Below are 22,093 nucleotides of genomic sequence, written 5' to 3'. Positions count from 1 at the left end.
ACAAGACACCAGCCAAAAGGGGGCACCGCAGAGCAGAAAAATTAATTTCCTAGGGAACAGCAGGAGCAGCAGGCAGTGAGACCCATTGTGTTACAGTCCCCACCTTGGGAGCAACAGCTCTTTCCCTCTTCAGCACTAGGGCTGCAAGTATCTTGTTAGTGTCACGTGAAATTAACAAGTCTCTTCCAGCCTGGCAGAGGTGAAGCTGAAAAATTACCCAGTGGAGTGGGTGGGCAAGAATGGGGAGGAGCAGGACAGAAGGGAAGAGGGGATAAGCCCCAACCCCACATCCTGGCTGGAGCGGAGCAGGGTAAGCCCCGAAGGGATGGGTCTGGTTGCAAAGTGGGTGAGTGGACAATGAGGACCCACCTGTGGCTAAACTCCTGTTCCCAACACAGAATTTTTCTTTAAAATTAATCCTGTGGATAAATTCACACACACACTTCACAGGAAGGGATTTCCATTTTCTGCTCAGCAGAATACAACAACAGCTTTGATTGTATCAATATTTCACTGTGCTCTCCAATTGATTACACTTAATACCCATTTCACTGAACCATCTGTAGCAAATTCTATTTGGAACAGTAATATTCATTGAATAAACTTTTTTTAGTTATAAAAAACAAAGATTCTGACTATTAAATGAATAACTGGGATCTTTCAGGTACCCCAAAAGGAAGATTTGGATATAGCATGAAACACTGAAACTTATGATCAATTTTTAATTAAAATATCAACCAAAAAAACCTTCATATCAAAACAGTATGTGTTTTTTCTTAGAATAAGGAAGTTATATGAGAATCAGGGTCTTTTCCACCTAATTTCAGCTCCCCGTCCCCCTCCCCAAAATATGTACCAGTTCCGATTTACATACAAATTCAACTTAAGAACAAACCTACAGTCCCTATCTTGTACGTAACCCGGGGACTGCCTGTACTTTGTATTAAATGCAACATAGATTGGCAAGGATATAAGGCCACTTCACAAAGAGAAAACCTCAAAACCTATACAATTCAAGAGAGAAGCATTACACTTGTTAGATAGAGAAACTAAGACACAGATGTTAATGGACTCGCAGAGTGTCACAAGTCAGTGGTAGAGGCAGAAACAGAAACACATATACCTAGTGCCCACTGTTCTGACTACAAAATAAAACCACTTTAGTCTGAGATAAGTGGCTCAAATATCACTATTCTTCTCTGCAGGCTAGTCTGATTTTCTTCTCACTGAAGGCTCACTCAAAATTAATTGTGTGAGAATTTTCTGGCCACAGGAACATAAATTAAAATGCAGCCTAACACTTCATTAAACAAAATTGTACAAAAAATCTGAGGAAAATTAAGAGAGAGTCAAGCATACCAAACTTTCCAGTGAATCATCCAATGTTCTCTTAAACAAAGATCTCTTGAAATTTACAAATTTCACTTTAAATTTTACCTCTGCTATTCTAGGTCATTCAGCACTTCTATACACACCGATAGTTTACATATTGTATCTGGACCAAATAATGAGAAAATAAAAGTAATATCCTAAACTATCTTCAAGTTAAACACAGACAGTGAAATTAAGCACATTGGTATCTGGCAAGTATTTCAGGATTTTATTTCAATTTCATTGTAAGATTATTGACTGGACTCTCTGTTACATTTAATCCTATTATAAATCACTTCCAATAAAGATTTTCTCTTAGAAAAATGTGTAATTACTCAGGATGGCATTTACGGACCTGGTCCAATGCCAAATAACATAAATGGGTATTAGATAAGGCGCTATAAAAGTGTGGAGAGTACAAAACTATGGAATGGATTTTCAGCATTTAATTTTTCAAGAGAAATTATCAGATTAAAAAAAGCACCTGAAGCACTGAAGGATTCTTGGACATCGGAAGAATTTTGTTCTCTCTCTCGCACATAAAAAGTGAGTGAAGTTGGTTTAAAATACTTAAATCCTGGTTTCTGGAGATTCTCCAAATAGCCATTTAACCTCTTAAGAGAGTTTTCATTGATTTCCTGTAGGAAAAAAAATACAAACCACTGTAAGTATTACATTTTGCCTGCTTTCTCAACATAGTCTATTTTTAAATAAACATGCTAACAATGTTAGTTTAATAACCATAATAAAAGTTTCAAAATATTACATATAGTTCACAATTCCATGAAAAACAGTGTATTCATAACAAAAAAGCAAATGACTAATTTTATTAAAAATTGTTTTCATTGCAAGAAATGATGGTAAAAAAAGTAAACAGAAGTTAAAGCATGTATCTGCCAAAACAGGTCAAAAATTAAATTGAATTAAAAGTATAAAGGTCATTCTTTGTCCAATACTGCCCATTTCTAAGATAGCAATAGGTTTAAGAAAATAAAATTGAGAGTTGTGTTAGTTCTATGTTTTGTATGGTTTAAGACTCCAGATTGTCAGAGCAAGCAAAAAAGGCTGATCAATTAGTTTGGGGATACACACTGTACAAATTATGAGAATTTGCTGGACATTATCTTGTTAAAGATGTACTTTCCTAATCACCAATATTAAGCATTATAATTCTATAAACAGTAGGCCAAACATTGATAGTATAAAAACTAAACTAATAAAATACTTCCATTCTTCATAGACTATAAACATGAAAACACCACTAGAAACAAAAATTTATTTTTTACCCTCTCTCTGGGATGCTGGCCAAAGAAATCTGGATGCACAGCAAAATAGAAAGGTCTGAGAGCATTGACGGCTTCAGCCCCTGACAAACCTCTTGCCTGAAGAACCCACTGTAGCAATATTTTCTCCAGACACAACCTAACAAGGTAATAAAAGCTTTATGTATTACAGTAACCACTGATGATATGATATAAACAACATAAAAGAACTGTTACCAAAATGGTGCAAAAACTCATATGAACTGCATTCACTTAAAACCAAGCCAGTAGAAAGCTGGATTTTGTCCCATGGGATCTACAAAATCCCATTTAACCAGAGTATGCTTATAGTGTTTCATCAATGGTTGATACTTATGATTAGTGGCATTCAAAAAGTGGTATTTGGAGAAGGTAATGGACATATGTTAAATGCTCATACATGAAATTCTCCACACAAATACCTCTTTTAAAGATTGGCGATTAGAACAGTCAGAGGTATGGAGGGCTGCCAATGCCCATAACTTAAAGGTTCAAAAGTAGCTAGAAGCTTAATATTTCTAAAGCACTCTTCATCCAAGAATAGCAGAGTGCTACAAAACAAATTATTAGGTCTGGGTTAAAAAATAAACATACTTTAACACAGAAACGGCATCCCTTGTTCACTTCTGAAAACCACATGTCCATGGTTATTTTTAAACCTGAGCAAACTTAGTTAGCTTTCCAAGCATATTCTTATATAGAAGACAAAATGATGAAAGGAGGTAGCCTGGAGTGAAAGAAAATAAGTTTGTTACTTGAAAATGAGAGTGCTAAAAGTAAGGATAGATGCAAGAATAGGGAGAAGAAGAGGGATGTTGACAGATTTAATTTCAGTCATAAGTGAAGAAGATTGTTTAAAGTAAGATTTGAAGACCAGGAGCGTTTGGGTGAAGAAATTCTAGACAGAAAGCACAAGTTAAAGGTTAAGCTTCAACTGTGGAAAGTTAAAGTAAAGAGTTAGTTCAAGGTTGTAAGAGCAAGTACTGGGCAAAGAGCAAACAGAAATCTCTAAAGGCAAAGACACACTAAATATCAGGATTACAATTCTGAACTGATCTGAAAACTAACACGAGGCAATAAGTATGATATGGTTACATTTCCTGGAGTGGAATTGTTATATAACCACAACACTCTTGGTCTCCCCAGAAGGATCTCAGGAGGCAGAATTAAAGTAAGGGCAAGTTCGGGCAAAATGACAAGAGAACTGATTTGCATGGCAGATAAGAGAAATAAGAGGAAAAGGCAAATTCTGGGTAAAAAGATCACTAAGTTTCTGACCATAGTACAAAGTTAATGTCCTGGTTATTGTGTTAAATGAAGAATGCATACTTATAAATACCAAGGCCAGAGTATAAAAGGTAAATATTTAACAGTGTAATTTTTTCTGACTGATCTCACACACTAGGCTAATTAATTTGCCAGAAGTCATTTTTCCTTCCATTAGTATTCACACTCAGTTTGAAACTAAGACTAATACCACTTCAGTTCTGTTCAGAAGTAAAACACTTTAATTTATGCAGTGTCTTTCTTTTAAACTATAGAAAAAACTTACTTCACAAATAAATCACACAATTACAGTATGGTCAGAAGTTGATTAAATCAAGACAGGCAAAGAAAAGAAAGAAAAGCAGCAGAGTTTCATATCCTTAGCATAGAAATGATGACGATATAAAAATAATAAGACTGCCTTATAAAACTCCATTCACCTGATTTCCTGGGATGAATAATTCTGCTGGCAAATAAACTGTGTGTATTCTCTTACCCTATAAAAGAAGATGGCTAACATTTTGGCAGTATTTTTTGGGAATGGGGAAAAGTTGGGTAGGAGAATATGCGCCTGAATTGAGATAATTATCTTGATAATTTTGCAAGGCTCAAAATAAGATGTCCAAAAGGCTGACCAATCAATCAAGTTTTAGTGCAGTCACCAAAAGCCTTTGCAAACAAACACCGTAGTTAGTCACAACAGTTAATTCAAATTTAATGAGAGACTGGGTAAAACCATCATCAATAAACCCAAGACAGACAATCAAATAATGTTTTACAAGCCAAGACCTGTGCAAATATGGATGTTCTGAAATATCAAATAACATAAAAGAGTAAGTCATTGCAATATGAATTTAACCACGAGATGGCTTGGTCTTTGGGAGACAAATCATTTCTTTTCCAAAATAATTAAACAGTGAGTCAGATAAAAAAAGACTGCATATATTCCTAACATTTTAGAGAGTTGTCTTCAAATCTCCTTTACATCACTTGGGCAGATTCATTCATATGAATCCCTTTCCATCCAGCAATTAAAACTAAGCCAGATGTCAAGAGTCTCACATGCATGTCTAAATTTTAACAATTTTTAAAACAAGTGTTGAGTTCTCAGGTTGAGATAAGTACCCTAATTATCTGGTTTGTCAGTATTTCTAACCATTTAGTCAGAGCTTAAATTCTCCGCAAATATTTCCCAGGGAATGACTCTGGGGCTCCTGTAGGTTTAAAAATATTTACCCAAAGCTTTGGATGGTTCCAGCTGAATTTAAGCCCTGCCTTTAGTTAACATCAAGATAACTGATGAGGCTGATAAAAACAGGTAAGTGAATATTTAAGATTTAAATGAACTTACAGGGCTTGAAGAATCCACCTGACCATGATAGGCACAAAGTGTTCTCTGGCATATATGGGGAGACCTTGTAGTTATGAAAATAATCTTTGAAATGTGAATCAAATGTAAACAAAAGCCTTGTACTGGCTGACAGAAAATGCTACCATCTCCTTCTGTTACTCTTACTTTAGCCAAGACATAGAGTGAAATTACCAAGACTGGTCAGCTCAATCACTGTTATTAAGGAAAGGACAATGGCAAAAGTTATCCCCTCCCATACACAGCTTCTTTTCAGTAACCAGAAGTCTCTGAGGCAGTAAGAGGAAGATTTTTCCCTTCTAGATGTTCCTAAGTGCTTTACATTTAATCAAACTAGAAGTCCCAGAAAAGAAAGAACCTGAAAAAAGATGCATTACTACTCATTCAAGAATACCAGCACCCTATCTCTTCATATTTGCTTGGCAAGAGGTCTAGTCTTCCAACACCTTACCTGTTCTCATATTTAAAAATTACCTATGGCTAACATGCAAGTTTCTCCTCATAACTTTTTTCTTTTACTGAACATGTGTCTTGAGATATTAACATCTTGGACAAACATGATTTGTAGGAGGAAAAATGACTAATGCAAAAAAAAATCTATTTTGAACTTTCTGAAAGGAAAAACAGTCACAGACCATAATTAACCTGTGTATCAGAATGAAGAATATACACAGAAAAGATGAAAATAGATCTTTCAAGTATCCCAAAACTGTATGGTCTAATTAAGAAATGTAATTAATTTTGAGAAAATATGTAAAGAAAGTGTCCATGGCTTCCTGCTCAAGGAGTGATCAATTTTCCCCCAAATCACATTCAGATCAAGAAGATAAGAGACACGAATTCATGATCAAAAGCGAAATCATTACCAGCCAGAGATGGGCAGCCTGACTCTTGTGAAAGATATTATCTAACAAAATATCGACTAACAAGATGTTAGGCAATAGGATTACAAGACAGAATTACTTATGAAATAATACCCTGTTGAAGATTTGTGAATAAAAACCTATTAAACTTAACTTTTTTATAACTTTCACATTGAAGATCTTCGTTAAAAGTAATTTACTTTACCTTACTGTTCACTTTATCTGTAATGCTAAATTTTACTAGCATGAGAATTCAATTATGTTTTGTATATTTATTTTTCACTTTGTCATGTCACTTTCTTTTAGGAAATAAAACCATTTTTAAACCTATGTTCCATTCAGCCTGCATCTGACCACTTTCCTCCATTGTATGGCTGAAAATGCATTGCCACTACTGTGGTAAAACTGTCAAAGGCCACATGGCTAACCAATGACTGATTTAGAGAAAAACTGAAAAACATTAAACTTCCAGCTCTTAAATACAAAGTTAAAAGGTAAATTAATTTTCCAATCAGTCTTACCTCCTCACAGCCCCCAAATGGCAAAACATCTCACTGCTTATGCTCAAGTCAAATTTCAGGCTCCTGCTAGATCACTTAAAGAATACAAAAGTAAAGTATATTTAATGATTGTGTCCGTGTGTATTTCCCCCTTTTAATTCTCTAAAAAATTGTTTTACAAGTAACAGTAGTAATGTGGATTTTCTTAAATGATCAACACAAGATTTGGTTTTACATAAAGTTGCTTTTATATTTTAAGCTACAGGAAAAAGGTATCCTTTAATAAGTTATTTGATCAAATATATACTCTTTATTTACTTAGGTAGATTTGAACTGCCACTATCTATTTGAAAATCTTAAAATGAATCATTTAAAGATACTCCAGTTTCTGAGGAATATGGCTTTAAAAAAATCCTTTGAAATATTTAAAGTGTTTTCCAGTTTGCTTGTTAATGTTTCTGTTGTTCTCAGCACAGGAGAAATTGATTGGCTACACAAGGGAAACAGTGAAATTGACTATGCACAAAGTGCTTTCAAATCTACAAAACAAAACAAAAAAACAGAGCAAAAAAGTTTTTCACTCACACTTCTTCCAGTTACCTTAAGTGCCACAATTAAAGTAAAATTTTTTAAAATAAAAAGTAATTTTCAAGTTAGTTATGTCCCTTGAAAACAAGAAGCAGACACAAAACCAATAAAAGGAAATACTTTTCCAAATAATGTATAATTAGACATGAAATGCACTGCCACAAGGTACCATTGAGGCAAAAAGCTTAACAGAATTCAGAAAGAGATTAGCAATTTTTGTGTAATAACAAGAGAATCTACAAACGCAGCAGTAAAATATTATTAAAGCTAATGTTTGAAAGAAAGTTGACATAATACAGGTTGAACCTCACTAACCTGGGACTCTCTGGTTCAGCAACTGGACCATGAATGTTCCTTGACCAGAGAGTCCTGGTGGAGGGCCAGAGGAAGGAGCCCTGAGGGGGCTGAGAGCCCAGCTGTGCTGGCTGCATGGGGGGCTGGTGTGTGTGTGGGGGACAAGCTTGGGTTATGGAGAGATTACAAGTATTGGTTTAAAATAGTTCATGAGATGCAGTGTACATAACCAGCAATGTCCCAGATTAAGATGTATGAATTTTCAAAGTGTCAGTGAATAAGCTGTCTTGACCCACCACCCAGAGCATACAGAGTCAAAATCAGTGGAGATAGATACATGGGTGGAGTGGATCTGTCAGTGTTTTGTGGGTCTCTGTAGAAAACAGTGTCTGTCAGGGAAGGAAGTGGGTTATTTTCCTGAATGTGTCCCTGATACAAAGCCTGCATTTCAGGGCAGGAGCCTGTGTGTAACTGTTAATGGTAACCAACAAGCCCAGGCTTTTGGAATACTGCATACATTTAGGCTGTGTCTACACTGGCCACTCATTCTTGCGCAAGTAAACTGACATTGTACTATAGAAAATCAGGGTTTCTTGCACGAGAACTCTGATGTTCCCTCTCAGGAAGAAGCCCTCTTGCACAAGAGCTCTTCCAGAAGAGACCAGTGTAGACAGGCAACATGAATTTCTTGGGCAAGAAGCCCCTATGGTTAAAATGGCCATCTGAGCTTTCTTGCGCAAGAGCGTCTACACTGCCATGGATGCTCTTGCACAGGGGTTCCCAAATTTTCTGACACAGGGACCAGTAAATCCATTCATGAACTTTTGGAGGACCAGTAATGTTCATTTGCATATTTGCATATTCATTAATCAAATGATGAATATTCAAATAAGTTGTTTCTGGTCCTCCCCCCCCCCCCGTGCCAGCTTTAGCAAAGCTTTTGATATGGTCACCCACAATATTCTTGCCAGCAAGTTAAGGAATATGGATTGGATAAATGGACTGTAAGACAGACAGAAAACTGGTTAGACCAGGGTTTCCCAAACTTTTTACTTTAGTTGGAACCCTTTTTTTTCAGTACTGTTTTTTGCAGCCCAAAAACATAAACACATAAAAAACAAACTGAGAAAATACCATACATATAACATGTCTGGTATTTTCTCATTAGGTAAGTTTTATTATTACTAGATGTATCAGTTTGTAGTTTCGAACTGCCTGGCTGGTAAATGTGCTCAGGCTGCATGAGTGTGTCTACCAGCCAGACAGTTTGCAACTACTCGAGAAGGGGTGTGGGGAGAGAGGGGGGACAAAAGAATCTCTGGGCCGGACTAACTTGTGCTTTGCAGGGAGGGGAATGGGGGCAGCGCCCCAAGATCTACATATGGCTGGGTCAGTCCCACTCCCCGCAGGCCGATTCATTCCTCCCCCCTGCTCCCTCCGCTGTGCCTCTGGCCAGCCCCACTTCCACCAACCCCCTCCCGGGCAGCCAGTTCTCCCCGCTTCTCCTCCCTATCTCCCTTGGCCAGCCCCGCTGCCCGCATCCAGCCCTCCTTCCGGCGGCTGCTTCTCCCCCCCTCCCTACATCTTCCCAGCCAGCTCCCTGCCCCCAACCTCGTGCCCCCCGGCAGCCCTGCTTCCACCGGCTCCCCAATTTCCCCAGCCCAGCCCGATTCCCCCGTCCAGTGCTGCTTCCGGTGGCGGGCTCTCCCCTCTTCCTCTTCCCCCCCCTCACATCCCCTAGCTAGGACTCTGCCAGGAACTGGAACATCCGGCTGCAGACTCCGCCCAGGCCGGCAGAGGGCTTAGGGGACCCGGCACCACACGGGCACTCCGAGAGCGCAGAATACCCCGGCAACCACTCTGAGGCCCGGTAGTTTTTTCCTGCGGCCCGGTACTGGGCCGCAGCCCATAGTTTGAGAAACGCTGTTCTTGCGCAAAAGCACATCTCTTGTGCAAAAGCACATGCCAGTGTAGATGCTCTCTTGTGGAAGAGTTTTTGCACAAGAACTTTTCCACAAAAGAGTTTTTGTGCAAGCTGCAAATATAGATGTAGCCTTAGAGTCTAACACCTTCTTGTGTCAAGTAAAAGTGTATGTGCTAACATGTATATAGCCCAGGGTGGGCAATAATTTTTGAAGGGGGACCACTTCACAAATTTCAGAAGTGTCTGAGGACCGACCTGGAAGGGACAGGGCACCAGGTGGAAGGTGCAGGGTTTAGAGCTACCTTACCGGGAGCTTTGCTTGGCCTGGAGTCCCTGCCCCCTGACTTCTAGCCAATGGAAGGGACCTGAAGCAGAGGGAAGGATGCTGGGGGCTATCCTCCTCCTAGCATTGTCTGCGGTGCAGGTTTAGATTTCATACAACAGGGCTCACAGCTCCTGGTCCCCACTGCTAACCTGGGCTATGTCTACACTCATGGCTTCTTGCGCAAGAAGTCTTGCGCAAGAAAACATCCACACTGCCATGTGCACGCTGTGCTTTTGCGCAAGAGCTCCCATGGCAGTGTGGACGCTCTCTTGCGAAAGAAAGCTCCGACGGCCATTTTAGCCATAGGGCTTTCTTGCGCAAGAAATCCCTGCCGAGTGTACACATTGCCCTCTTGCGCAAGAGTTCCTGTGCAAGAGGGCTTGCACCTGTTAAAGAGCATAGCTCTTGCTCAAGAAGCCCTCTCTTACCATGCCGTAATGTAAATTTCCTTGCGCAAGAGTGAGTGGGCAGTGCAGATGCTCTGCGGATTCTTGCGCGAGAATGGCCATACTTGCACAAGAAACCTCAAGTGTAGACATAGCCCTGTTGTCTGGCAGCTGCCCGGCAGGCAGAAGCCCTTTGAATAGAAACAGTTGAAAGGGCTCATGTCTCTGGGCAGCTCTTAGGCAACAGGCCATTGGGGCATAGCAGTGAGCTCTTTTTATTGCTTCTGTTTAAAGGGCTTGCACCTGCTGGGTAGCTGCTAGGAAATGCAGCCACGCAGCAGGTGAATCTCTGGCTTGCTAGCAACACTCTAGAGGCACCGGGAGCTGCAAGCCCTTTTAAGTGCTTCTATTTAAAGGGCTGGTACCTTGCCTGGTCCTGTCAGGCAATGCATTGCCTTGCAGTTGTGGGAACACAAGAGCCCTTTAAATAGAAACAGCTGAAAGGGCTGGCAGCTTCCCATGCCTCTAACATGTTGCCAGAGATGAGCAATCCCTTTCAGCTGTTTCTATTTAAAGGGCTCCAGTGTTCTGCACAGCTGCTAAGCAAGCTGCCTGTAGGGCCCAGGGAAGGCACCAGCTCTTTAAATAGAAGCGCTTAAAAGAGCTCACAGCTCCCCATGCCTCTAATGCATTGCTCCGAAGAAAGAGACACAAGCTCTTTTAAAGGGCTTGTGCCTGTGCCTTCATTGCACTTTTCAGGCAGCATTGCCTAGCAGCTGTGGGAACAAGAGAGCCCTTAAAATAGAAACAGCTGAAAGGGATCAGGCATCTCTGGCAAACGTGCTAGAGGTGAGTGGAGTTCCATGCAGTTTCATCTGTTTCTATTTAAAGGGCTCTCCTGTTCCCACGGCTACTAGGCAACATGCTGCCTGACAGGCACAGGGAAGGTGCCACCTCTTTAAATAGAAGCGCTTGAAAGGGCTTGCAGCTCCCCATGCTTCTAGCACGTTGCTAGGGAGACAGAGATGCAAGCCCTTTCAACTGTTTCTATTGAAAGGGCTTGTGCCTTCCTTGCAGCTGCTAGGCAAGGTGTGAGGAAGACACAAACCCTTTAAATAGAAGCAGTTAGACAGGTTTGCACCCCTCTCCTGCTCCGAAGCAACCTGCTAGGGGTTGTGGCCTGGAACTGCCCTGCAGGCCAGATCAAAGCCCTAGGTTTGGCCTGCTGAAAGGCTTTTGCCTACCCCGATATAGCCTCCTTTTTCCTTTGGTAAGGCACAAAGTAGTTCACTATAACTGGCAGTCCCCACTCAAGGGAAGCTGCAGTGTGTAAGTAGTCAGTATTGTTCCTCACATTAACTGAGCACTTGATTATTGAGAGCATTTCCCAGCAGCTGCTGTCTGGAATGTTCAGCAGTTTACTATATATCAATGTTAGTAGGAATGAACAGGCAGAAGCTGAAGAAGCTTAAACTAGGGATGTTAAAATGTGTTTAGTTAAGTAATCATGTAAAACAGAGGCAGCAGCATAGGGTGGGTGGATTTCCCTAATTTGCCAGATTGCTACATGGTTACTTCAACAAGAATGTATACAGAATGAACTAAACAAACATTCATATGAGCATTCATATAAGCATTTTAACTACAACACAGTTTAGAGCCCTGAGTGGCGGGTAATGTAGGCAAGGAAAGATGTTGTTTTCCCAAAACTGCCCATGTGCCCAACACACAGGAGGGCTGGGACTGCAGCACTGCTGGGATGGTGAGACTAAGGAGTCTTGGATCCAGTTTGTGGGGAGGGGGGAAGATGGGAAAGGAGCCTTAGGCAGATGGGATGGGGCTGGGATTTGCCTTCCCCTGCTGGGTGTTCAGCCACACCCATGGTTAGAACACAACACTAGAACTGGTTGTGTTACTTTTTTCTGCTTAAGGGAAATTCAGTGCAGTATAAAATACAAAACATTCAAAAAGATGTGAGTACATTTTAAAAGTATCTCGTGAAACACCCAGCAAATTCTATCTCCAGACTGAAAAAACGGTTTGAAATCTAAAATGTGAATCTTTAGCTCTATGCAAGAGAGAATGAATCTGGGCTGATTTGTCAATAGGAAAATGTAAAATACACCATGTTGAAATCTACATTAACAAGTGACTAAACATTTGCTGCCTCAGACACCTGGTAGGCTTACTGTATGTATTTTTGTACCCTGAACCCCTTACTCCATTAATCTGAAGAAGTGGGGTGTGCCCATGAAAGCTCATGATACCATCTACATTTTGTTAGTCTCCAAGGTGCTGAAGAACTATCTGTTGGTTTTTAAGTTTTTACTGTATTATGTGATAGATCTGAGATGCACTCAATCTTACAGCAGCTCCAAATCAAAACCTCTTGTTTGAGGCAGGACAGGAAGAGTTTTAGACTGGCTTCCCGATGGACAGGATGCACGTTCATTGATGGCTTGCACACACCTAATAGGGGAGAGGTCTCCAAAACACAGCACAGGCCAAGTGTCTTCCGACTCTTGACCATCCACAGGGTTTAAGGACAGAGGGCACCACCCAGCCTGACCTCTTGTATAACACAGGCCACCAACACCCCTCAGCACCAACCCCAAGTATTACAGCCAGAGGCATCCTGCTTCAAAAGCCTTTTAAGACTGCACTTGAAAGAAAATCCTCTGAACTGTTATTCATGCTTAAATTCAACACTTTACACGTGAGTCTGAATAAACAATCTAATTACCTTACCCATTACAAAGATAGCTTCCCCAATTATCACCTCTAATATCATTAGCCCACAGACCTTCCCCCCCCCCCATCCCTCTTCTGTTATGAAAAGGACAAATCAAATTTCAGATGTGTTCGTTTTTTTTAATTGTATCCTTTGGTATATATGGTTGTGACAATTTTCTTCCACCATTTGATCTGAGGAAGTGGGTCTGGCCCACGAAAGCTCATCATCTAATAAACCATCTTGTTAGTCTTTAAAGTGCTGCATAGTCCTGGTTTTGTTTCAGCCAGAGGGAGGGTCTGTATTCAGAGCCCGGCCAGGCCAGAGAACCCAAGACCCGCGAAGGGCGCCAGACACAGCTTAGCCCTCCCAGGGGGCTACTACGTGTTCTAGCCCCAGCCTCTCTGCGGGCAGGCCCCGCACAACACCGCGACTACAACCCGGACCCCGCGCAAAGGGCCGCCTCAGCAAGCGGCGGGGGCTCCATGCGCCGCCGCCCCCCCCCCTCACGGCGGCAGCAGCAGCAGCAGCGAGATCCCGCGGGAAGTTTTGAACGCGTCACGTGGAAGCCGGTCCCCGTCGCGGCCCGTCAGCGCGTTCAACCGCCAGCTCCCGGCCAAGGATGGTCCCGCCGGCAGCTGGGGCGCGAGTGCTCCCCCGAGCGAGGCAGGGTCACAAGCACCTGCCGCCAGGCCGCGTCACAACTCACAGCCCCGCCCCTTACCTCAGGGTCGGGACAGCAGCCCCTCCCCCTGCCTGCCGGGGCTCGGTCCCCATGGCGGCGCGCGAGGGGGGAGGGTTAGAGGGGGGGAAGGTGGCACAGGGACACCCCACTTGAGAGGGTGGAGGAGGAGCTGCCTGAGGGGCGGGGTCTCGTCGCCGTCACTTTCCCACCTCCCGAACAGGCGCCTCCGGCTCGCGCAATGACCCGTCTTCGAGCGCCGCGGTGCAGCCACGTCATCTTGCGCTCCTCCTCGCACGCGAGCGCGAGGGAGAAGGAGCGCGCGCACTCGCGCAACTTCCCACCGCACCGTCAAAGCAGCCGCGCATGCGTGACAGCCGTGTCCCCGCGCCAGCGAGGTCGTTTCGCGGCGGCAGAACGTAGAAGCCCAGGGTGCGCGGCCCGGCTCAGGCTGGCGAACGGCTTCCTCCCCGCGCAGCGCGCGTGATTTGGGCCACGCGGAAGGGGCCGGCGTCTACCTGCCGAGCAAGGCAGCGCGTGTGCAACGCGGGCTGGGACTCGCGCTCCTGCTGCTGCCGCAGCTTCTGCGGGGCTTGAGGAGCGGGGGCCTGGCAACGCCTCCTGCCCCGCGCTGCTTTCTCTCGCCGAGACTGTGCGCTGCCGGGGAACGCAATTCCCAAGCAGTTGCTGTTTGTTGACGCGCAAGCGAATGGGACACATTGTGTTCCTTTTAAGTCAGCCCCGAAATTGCCAGGCGCTGCCATAGCCCTAGTGAGCCAAACGCACGTCTCAGCATTTCAAACCAGAGGTTACTGAGCACTTTGCATAGCCGACAGCGGTGTTTGGGATTCAGTGTGAAGGACCGAAATATAATTGTATGCAGTAGTAATAGGCACTCAATAAAGCCCATAACTATTACCTAGGATTGGCAAATTTATTTTGGTAATTTTGATGGATTTTTAAAATTTAATATTTTAATCCATTTAAATTTTTAGTTGTGGGAAACTAGGGAGAGGGTCAAAGTATTTAAAGACATGGCTAAAATTAAAAAAACTTGAAACTTAACCATTAAAATGTCACCACAGGTATATCTGTACAAAGTAAATATGTTTAAATCTCTAATAGCATTTTTCTTGGCTGATCTGTAACAATGGCGAGGCATCTCCCAGGCAGGTTGAGCATTGAAAGATGCAAGCGGAGGGGCTGGCTGGAAGAGACGGGTACAGGGTGTTGGCATTTCTAGCCCCCCCTTCCCCAGGGAGGAGGTGCTGGGAGCGCTGGGGAATTATGGAAAGTGCTTTGTATTCATCTGTCAGTGTGAAAAGTGATTTGCATATATTTGCATGCAAGTACACTTAAGTTGCAGCCTTCAGCATGTGCTGTATCATTGAGGTCCCTGGGGCTTCCAAAGTTGAGTAGCCCTGATATAGTATTTCCAAGCCTAGTGTTACCTATGTTCTTGATATATTGCCTTCCATCTTGTAATTTTGAATGTTAGCATTTTACATCCACTTTACAGAAATGTATAATTGCATATAGAAGCAAGATGATAGAAAAATCTGGCCTAGATTTACATTCTGAAAATCTGAGTTTAAATCACTGCTGCTAGTTATCTAGAATTTCTCATTCTAAATGCATGTAGGACAAGAAAGTAAAATTCCTAAAATGAGAAATCACTACTATCATCAAAGAGAAATATGGGAAATGCAAGGAGTAATCAATCAAGCAATAGTGCAGTGACATCCTCAGCATCAGAATTCTGAGTCCTAGAGACCTTAGGCAATAGCGTGCTAGAAACCAAACTGTTATAAAGCTGCTTGTCCTAGGGATGTAAAATCCTGTTATAGTCCCAGACTGGTTAAACATATTGTTTAACTTGTTAACCAATTAAAAGGGGGTGAATAAGGGACATGCTCCCCCTTGCTGCTGAGCTGGAATGCCTCCTTCCCTCCCAGCCAGAGCAGACTCTGCTGTGCTCCCCCCCTACTCCTTCCCTCCCTTTCTCTCCCACCCCGTTGCAGGCAGGGGCTGTACTGGCCAGGATCCTGGACCAGCCCCCTGACTGCGGTGCATCCAGGCCCACTGTGGACAAAAGCTCTGTCTGTGACAGGCCAGGGTGCCTCACAGACAAGAGCTAGTCTGACTGGGACACCGGAGCAACACCTGAAACAGCCCTGTATCTGCAGCAGTAAGCTGCTTCAGCCTTGGGTGAGGCTTGAAGGTTAACTGGTTAGATCTTCCTATCCCTAGAATGGAAGGGTTGCTAGGGTCCTCTTTGTGACATTCCAAACAAGGCTAGTTCTCTGGAATTGTAACACGCTAGCACATTGGTTACACTGGACGGTGGCCAAGTTAGCATGTTGATCACAGCTAAGCTCCAGCACTGAAGCAATCTGAATCCAGTAGTTCAACTGGAGAGGACACTCGAGGGTGAGAGGATTTTGGAGTGACTTAAATCCTTGGAGTAGGCCGAGAGGCTATATTGTGGGAACTCTGTAACCTCCCACTTTAAATCTGTTCAAATAGCTAATACATGAGAATTTGGGAAGGAGAACAGATAATACTTCAAAGAGACATTAAATTAATAAAATTGCAGCCTTCCCTGCCAGTTAAATACATGCATTTGCATGTCCTGATTACTAACTTCCACACCATGTGTCTCTTTATATTAGCTAAGAAATTTCAGATCCATCTACTACTCCATAAAAATCTAGCCTTTTAAAAGAGAACAGCACATAGAGGGAAAGTGGAGTATGTCCTGTTTGGGGCTGAAAAATGAAATCGTCCTTTTAATAAATTATATCTACCAATGTGAGATTATGTAACCTCATGAATTGCAGCCCAAGTTTTATTAATAGGATTTGGATTAATTTGTTAGTAACCTGTTGAGAATGGCCTTTGGAGAATCTGTAACTGTAACTTTTTTATATATTGTAATAAATCCAATTTAAAACTTTGTACTGCCTTACCACTGTTTAAAGTTAGGTGTGTGTATCTGTAAAAGTGTGAATGTGGGTGCGTGTAAAGGAATCAGTCCCAGAAGCCAGCATGTCTAGATGACCAGATGCTAGCACCACTCTCAGGGCCAAAGAATAATGCAGGCAGGCCCTGCAAAAGAACAAAAAAAAAAAAGGCAAAAGCCTCATCAAGAAATGACAATGTCCCATCTGCCATCAACTGATAACTCATGGTCATACAGCTCTGGGCGACACTAGGGAGTTATTTTGAAATAAGCGGAGTGTCCACACTACCAACCCTGTTATTTTGAAATAGGCTGGTTATTTTGAAATCTGTACTCCTGCTTTCCTTGGGGAAAAAGCTTATTTCAAAAGAGTTATTTTGAGAATTATTTCAAATTTAGCTATTTCAAAATAATTTCCTAGTGTAGACATGTCCACAGGCTCTGTCTACATTCGTGGCTTCTTGGGCCAGAAATATGCCAATGAGGCTAAGCATAGACTATCGCCAAGCCTCATTTGCATACCTAATAAGTCACCATTTTTGCAGAAGAGACTCTTGCGTCAGAAGGAGCTGTCTACACTGCCCCTTCTTGCGCAACAAAAACCCTCTTGCGCAATGCCATTATGCTGATTACTTTTCAGGAAGAACGGCATTGTGCAAGAGGGTTTTAGTTGCGCAAGAAGGAGCAGTGTAGACAGCTCCTTCTGGCGCAAGAGCCTCTTCTGCAAAAATGGCAGCTCATTAGGTATGCAAATGAGGCTCGGCAATATTCCACGCTTAGCCTCATTTGTATATTTCTCGTGCAAGAAGCCACGAGTGTAGACATAGCCACAGTGTCCTGAGGCAGTGGGACAGGACAGGCTTTATGGACTAAAATATATAACGGTGGGTGCAAAACCAGAATTGGGTCATTCAGTTCTATAATCATCCTCTAGAAGCATCAGTGCACACTGACACGACCTGGCTTGCCTCCTGATGTCTAGGCCAGTATTTCTCAACCTTTTTTAATAAAGTACCCCTTTTCAAAATAAAATAAAATAAAAATATATATAAGTACCCCCAGTACCTACAGTTTTCAGACACACACAATTTTTTCTACCATTACAACTCATTTGTTTAAACAACTTAATTGTAGTCAGGTGGGTGATGAAATTTTTGGGTGTAAAAAGTAGAAAAATAATAAAACACTGTAAAACTTAGAACAAAAATTCAGTTTTCTTCACATTTCAGTTGTGTTGATGTACCTCCCAGACTTCTCTTGAGTACCCCTGAAGGTACTTGAACCACTAGTTGAAAAACACTGGTCTAGACCACTTGGCCAATGGCATAATATGAGCAACTGAGACTGGTAATTATATCCCATCTGTAGAACTGTGTGTGTGATGAATAATTTTAGTAGCTATGGATAATAAATTAATTATGCCTCCACAATAAACTCAACATATTGCCTTATCCCCCTAAGATTATGCTAGTTCTATTACACAAGTATAACACTGTGTCCCATCTAAAAAATATTTATGACCAGGGTTCTACAAATAATGCAAACTACTCACCCATGACGAGTAGATTGCAACCCAGAAGAGCTGGGTTCGGGTGATCTGTGCATGTGCAGATCGCCGGACAGCGCGGCTGGCAAGCAGGGCTTGCCGCACTTCGGCGAGCCCTGTTTATGACCATAGAGAGGCCAAAGATCATTAACCTCACTGAACAAGATTGGTTGGGAATTAAAAGGGATCATTCATCTGTATTAAGAGAAGTGTGTCTGCTCAGAGGTGCCATATTCCAGTGTTCCTTGTAAGTGTGCACTTGTGTGCCCACTCAGCAGAGATTCCAATGCCACCCTGCTCATTAGCAGAGCACTTACAGCTGGGTTTGTGTTTCTCCTGCTGGTGCACATTTGAACATGTGTTGGTGCATATAACATTTATTCTGAACATGCATGGAAAAAATTAGAGGGAACATTGCCTCTGAGTACTTTATTAGTTCAAAAGTTATCAAGCAGTGAAAAAGGCATTATTCTAGAAAGTCCTATCCATAATGTGCCCAATTAAAATGCAAGGGGATATCTAACATAAGGGAACTAACTTTAGCAACAACCTATGATGGGGGAGGATTGAGATAGTTGAGCTATTGTGTATAGAGTTCCCTCTGTTTCTGAAATTTCATGACCATTCAATGCTATTTTATTCCCACTGTCTTTGGCCGTTGCTCTGCATCTTCCAGGTCTTTCTGGACTTTGCCTAGAGATACAGGTAGGAGAGGATCTATTTTTTTATGTAGGAAACTACTAAGCCTTTAATTAGAGCAGGTTATCTAAAATTACTTCTGAAGCTGAACTAGATTGCATTTTATTTGATAAACTTGTGAATATGAGGTTGAAGCAGTTAAAAATTAACAGGAGGTTAAAATATATGCTGTAAATCAGGAGTGGGGAACCTTTTTTGGATCAAGGGGCCCACTGAAAACCACAAAAAAATCAGTCAGTGGTTGCACAAGTGAGAAACCCCCACCCCACCCCACCCAAACCCTCACTGACATGGCCCCTAACTGAGAAGGAGAAAGACACTTCCCACATTCCCCTTGCACACCAGAACTTAGTGGGGTCCAGGCTAGTAGATTTTGTGTGCTCCAGTCCCAGTCCCTCAGTAGGCGCGGGCTCCCCAGTGCTAGGAGGGGCACCCTGAGCCTCAGGAGCCGGATCCAGATAAGCATCCCCCTGGACCTGAGGTTCTCCACCCCAGCTGTAAATCCACGAAAGGATAGATGTCTCACACTGAAAACATCAGAACTGCAAATAATCAGTGCATGCCCATTATCAGTTAAAATAAAGAGGTGTCTAGGTCAGGGAAAAGACCACTCACCACATTGTCAAACAAGATTTTTCAAAACCATAAAAGAGTCCCGAATAAACGACTTTTGGTCTATATGCTTATGTTCCATGTAATTTAAGCAGAAGTTTTCTTACAGGAATTTCTCCAACAATACATGTGTCTAGCTATGTTTGAATGGATTGGATCAAACAGAACTGTCTAATCTCTTAAATTTAGAAGCTTGATAGGCAACTAAGAAAAATGGCAGTTTGTATTTTAGAAAAAATGACAAGGCAGATAAGAAAGGGAGGTGTTGTTTCTATTGGATGTCTGGCACCAGTTGGGAAAGAGGCAAGCTGTGAGCTCTGTTTTACTCAATTTTGTTCATTATATATATATTGTTACTTTAGCTTCCCAACTCACTCCCACTTCAGCTGGGTGCTTTGTCCATCTGTTGTGTCCTGTCTGACGAGTAGACTGCAAGAACTCTGAGACAGTTTTATTAATTGTTTGCACAATGGCTATAGGATTCTTAGTAGCATAATTCAAATAAATAGCAATTAGTGGTTTAAAAATAGTCAAAAGAAAAAAAATATAGCTCTTCCAAAAAAGTAGCATAGATATTCTGAAGAACAAAAACAAATGAAAATCTATTATGCTTCTTATTTCTCAGCTGGAAAAAGTTAATGGTCAACTGGCAGTTGTAGAGGATATTCAACCATACTCACAAGAATTTCTGAAGTCAGTTACTGGATTCTACAGTGACTTTAGTGAGATAATCTATGCAATTATACTTGCCTCAAAAAGAAATTAATGCTGTTCCTATGTTATTTCTGAAAATTTACCCAAACATTCAAAAATAGATTAAGATTTGAAACCTTATCAAATCCAAGGGTTTACTCTTACAATGATTCAATAACAGTCTGAACACAAAGGGAACTATCTATTGATTTTTATTATTTTCAACAATGATTATTGTAACTACCAGTATTCAAAAAAAAGTCTTTACCAACTAATGGCTTACTGAAAAGCCAGACCTTTCCAGCCCATTTCATATTCTCCTTCAACCATTTTAGAGCAGAATTATGTTCCAAACTGTAAACTTGTTCCATATTAACATTCATTGTCATGTGCTTAAGAGAAAGCTTTGGATTAGATATATGAGCAGCTTGAATCAGTCTTTCAACTGCTGCTTGATAGTCTTCTTTACTCTGTGCTTTTTGTTCTTCAGATCTGCAAGAAAGTTTTCACATGCACAAAAATAATGGAACACAAACAGTAAGAAACATCATTCATAGATGGTTTTCATTTATTAGCATTAAGATGATTAAAACAGTAAAAAAAAAACCTTAGTATCATATTTCCTAATGCAAATACTGTGAACTGCTAGGCTCTGATAACTATTTTAAAATAATGGTGTTTTGTAGAATCAACATCCCAGTGACAAACGAGTCATGTGCTTCCTCAACAGCATACTATCAAGTGGAAAAATTAGAATCTAATGGTAGAGCATGTTAGGCGCTGACCTGGCAAGAATCTGGGCATACCTTTGACTGCCGTGGGATTACATTTCAACATACATAAAGGATGCGATTAACTCCTTGAAGGATATGGGCCTTATTTATTATAACCTACAAGAAGAGTTACAGTAGGACTGACTTGAATCTGGCTATCTAGTTGGGGATATAATGTATTACACCACAAACTATAGCTTTTTTAAAAAAATGAGTTGGCCCCCAGTAGCAGATTTTGTTCTACTTCTCAATAATGGAGTTTCTGCTTAGGACGCTCCTTTTCCTTCTCTCTCAGGGAACATCACCTATGAGCTATAAATGACTGGCACTTTGTCCTCAGCTATCAACCTGCCCTCACTAACCAAGGACTGTTATATTATTCCTCCAAAATAAACTGCAAAAATAAGCTAAAATACATATAAATTGAGGAATTTTAATAGAAAATTATAGTTATATAAAAGTCTTCAAGTCTTTAGCTCAATACCAGAGGCAATACATTTCTTAAGTGGGAATGCATTTAAGTGGGAATGCACAGACACCCTCAGTGAAGAAGGATGATTCCTTGAAATAATCTGATTGAGAAGGCTGGTGATTAATAGATAAATATTGCTGGTGTGGAGGGCAGGAGAAAGATCTCAGAAAGAGTTATTCATTTTCTTGTACAGTAGAGTCCCTATCATCCGACCTTAACGGGACCAACACATGGTCAGATGACCAAATATGTCGGATGATACGGACTCTACTGTAGAGAGCAAGGGAACAGCTGATGCCGCTCCTGCAGGGATGAAGGGTCCCCGGCAGAGCAGCATCAGCTGTTCCCTTGCTCTCTAGGAGCTGCTGCTGCTCCTAGAGAGCGACGGGGCAGCAAGCGGGGCCGTTCTCCTGGCCTGCTCTGTATCCGACCCTGCAGCTCCCGGGGATAAAGTCCCGGGGAGCTGCAGGGTTGGATAAAGCAGTGTCGGATTACCAGGTGTCGGTTAATCTGGACTCCACTGTAACTGCTGTTTTTCAAGATGTGTTGCATATGTCCATTGGATTAGGTGTGGGCATATCCCATGCACTGGTGCTGTGAGTTTTCTCTAGCAATACCTGTAGATGCAGCCATGGCTGTACCTTGCTATTTCTAATACACTGGGCCAAGTTATAAATGGCAGTCACTCTTCTCACCCTTCAGTTCCTTCACACTGGACTTTTAAGATGATAGACTC

General features: G+C 41.9%; 2 protein-coding genes and 1 long non-coding RNA gene across 10 annotated transcripts in view; 1 reads left to right on the top strand and 2 right to left on the bottom strand.

The window, feature by feature from the left end:
• The window catches only part of TCAIM (T cell activation inhibitor, mitochondrial), a 55,585-nt gene extending 41,344 nt beyond the window's left edge, over positions 1 to 14,241 (bottom strand). The window contains exons 1-4 of one of the 3 annotated variants that reach the window (XM_006134291.4): positions 14,119 to 14,241; positions 6,692 to 6,765; positions 2,658 to 2,793; positions 1,856 to 2,009 (exon numbers count right to left, since the gene is read on the bottom strand). In XM_006134291.4, coding sequence (XP_006134353.2) covers positions 1,856 to 2,009; positions 2,658 to 2,793; positions 6,692 to 6,720 — 319 coding nt within the window. In that variant the 5' untranslated portion in view covers positions 6,721 to 6,765; positions 14,119 to 14,241. Of the gene's footprint in view, positions 1 to 1,855; positions 2,010 to 2,657; positions 2,794 to 6,691; positions 6,766 to 13,642; positions 13,955 to 14,118 lie in introns of those variants that run through there. The other 2 variants (XM_006134292.4, XM_006134290.4) reach the window with 2 other exon arrangements.
• A 38-nt stretch (positions 14,242 to 14,279) lies between these two features.
• On the top strand, positions 14,280 to 20,977 carry LOC142827289 (uncharacterized). Its single transcript, XR_012901929.1, has 5 exons — positions 14,280 to 16,030; positions 18,785 to 18,813; positions 20,045 to 20,141; positions 20,603 to 20,649; positions 20,799 to 20,977. It is a non-coding gene; the product is annotated as an uncharacterized LOC142827289 (long non-coding RNA).
• TOPAZ1 (testis and ovary specific TOPAZ 1) overlaps positions 20,309 to 22,093 on the bottom strand; it is a 141,524-nt gene continuing 139,739 nt past the window's right edge. For all 6 annotated transcript variants that reach the window (XM_025190288.2, XM_025190286.2, XM_025190283.2 and 3 more), the window contains one exon: positions 20,309 to 20,604. In XM_025190288.2, coding sequence (XP_025046073.2) covers positions 20,334 to 20,604 — 271 coding nt within the window. In that variant the 3' untranslated portion in view covers positions 20,309 to 20,333. The remainder of the gene's footprint in view (positions 20,605 to 22,093) is intronic.

Source organism: Pelodiscus sinensis, chromosome 2 (genome assembly GCF_049634645.1).
Source record: "Pelodiscus sinensis isolate JC-2024 chromosome 2, ASM4963464v1, whole genome shotgun sequence".
NCBI lineage: Eukaryota > Metazoa > Chordata > Testudines > Trionychidae > Pelodiscus > Pelodiscus sinensis.
Note: the sequence above shows the minus strand (reverse complement) of the source record. Positions and strands in the feature narration are given on the sequence as shown.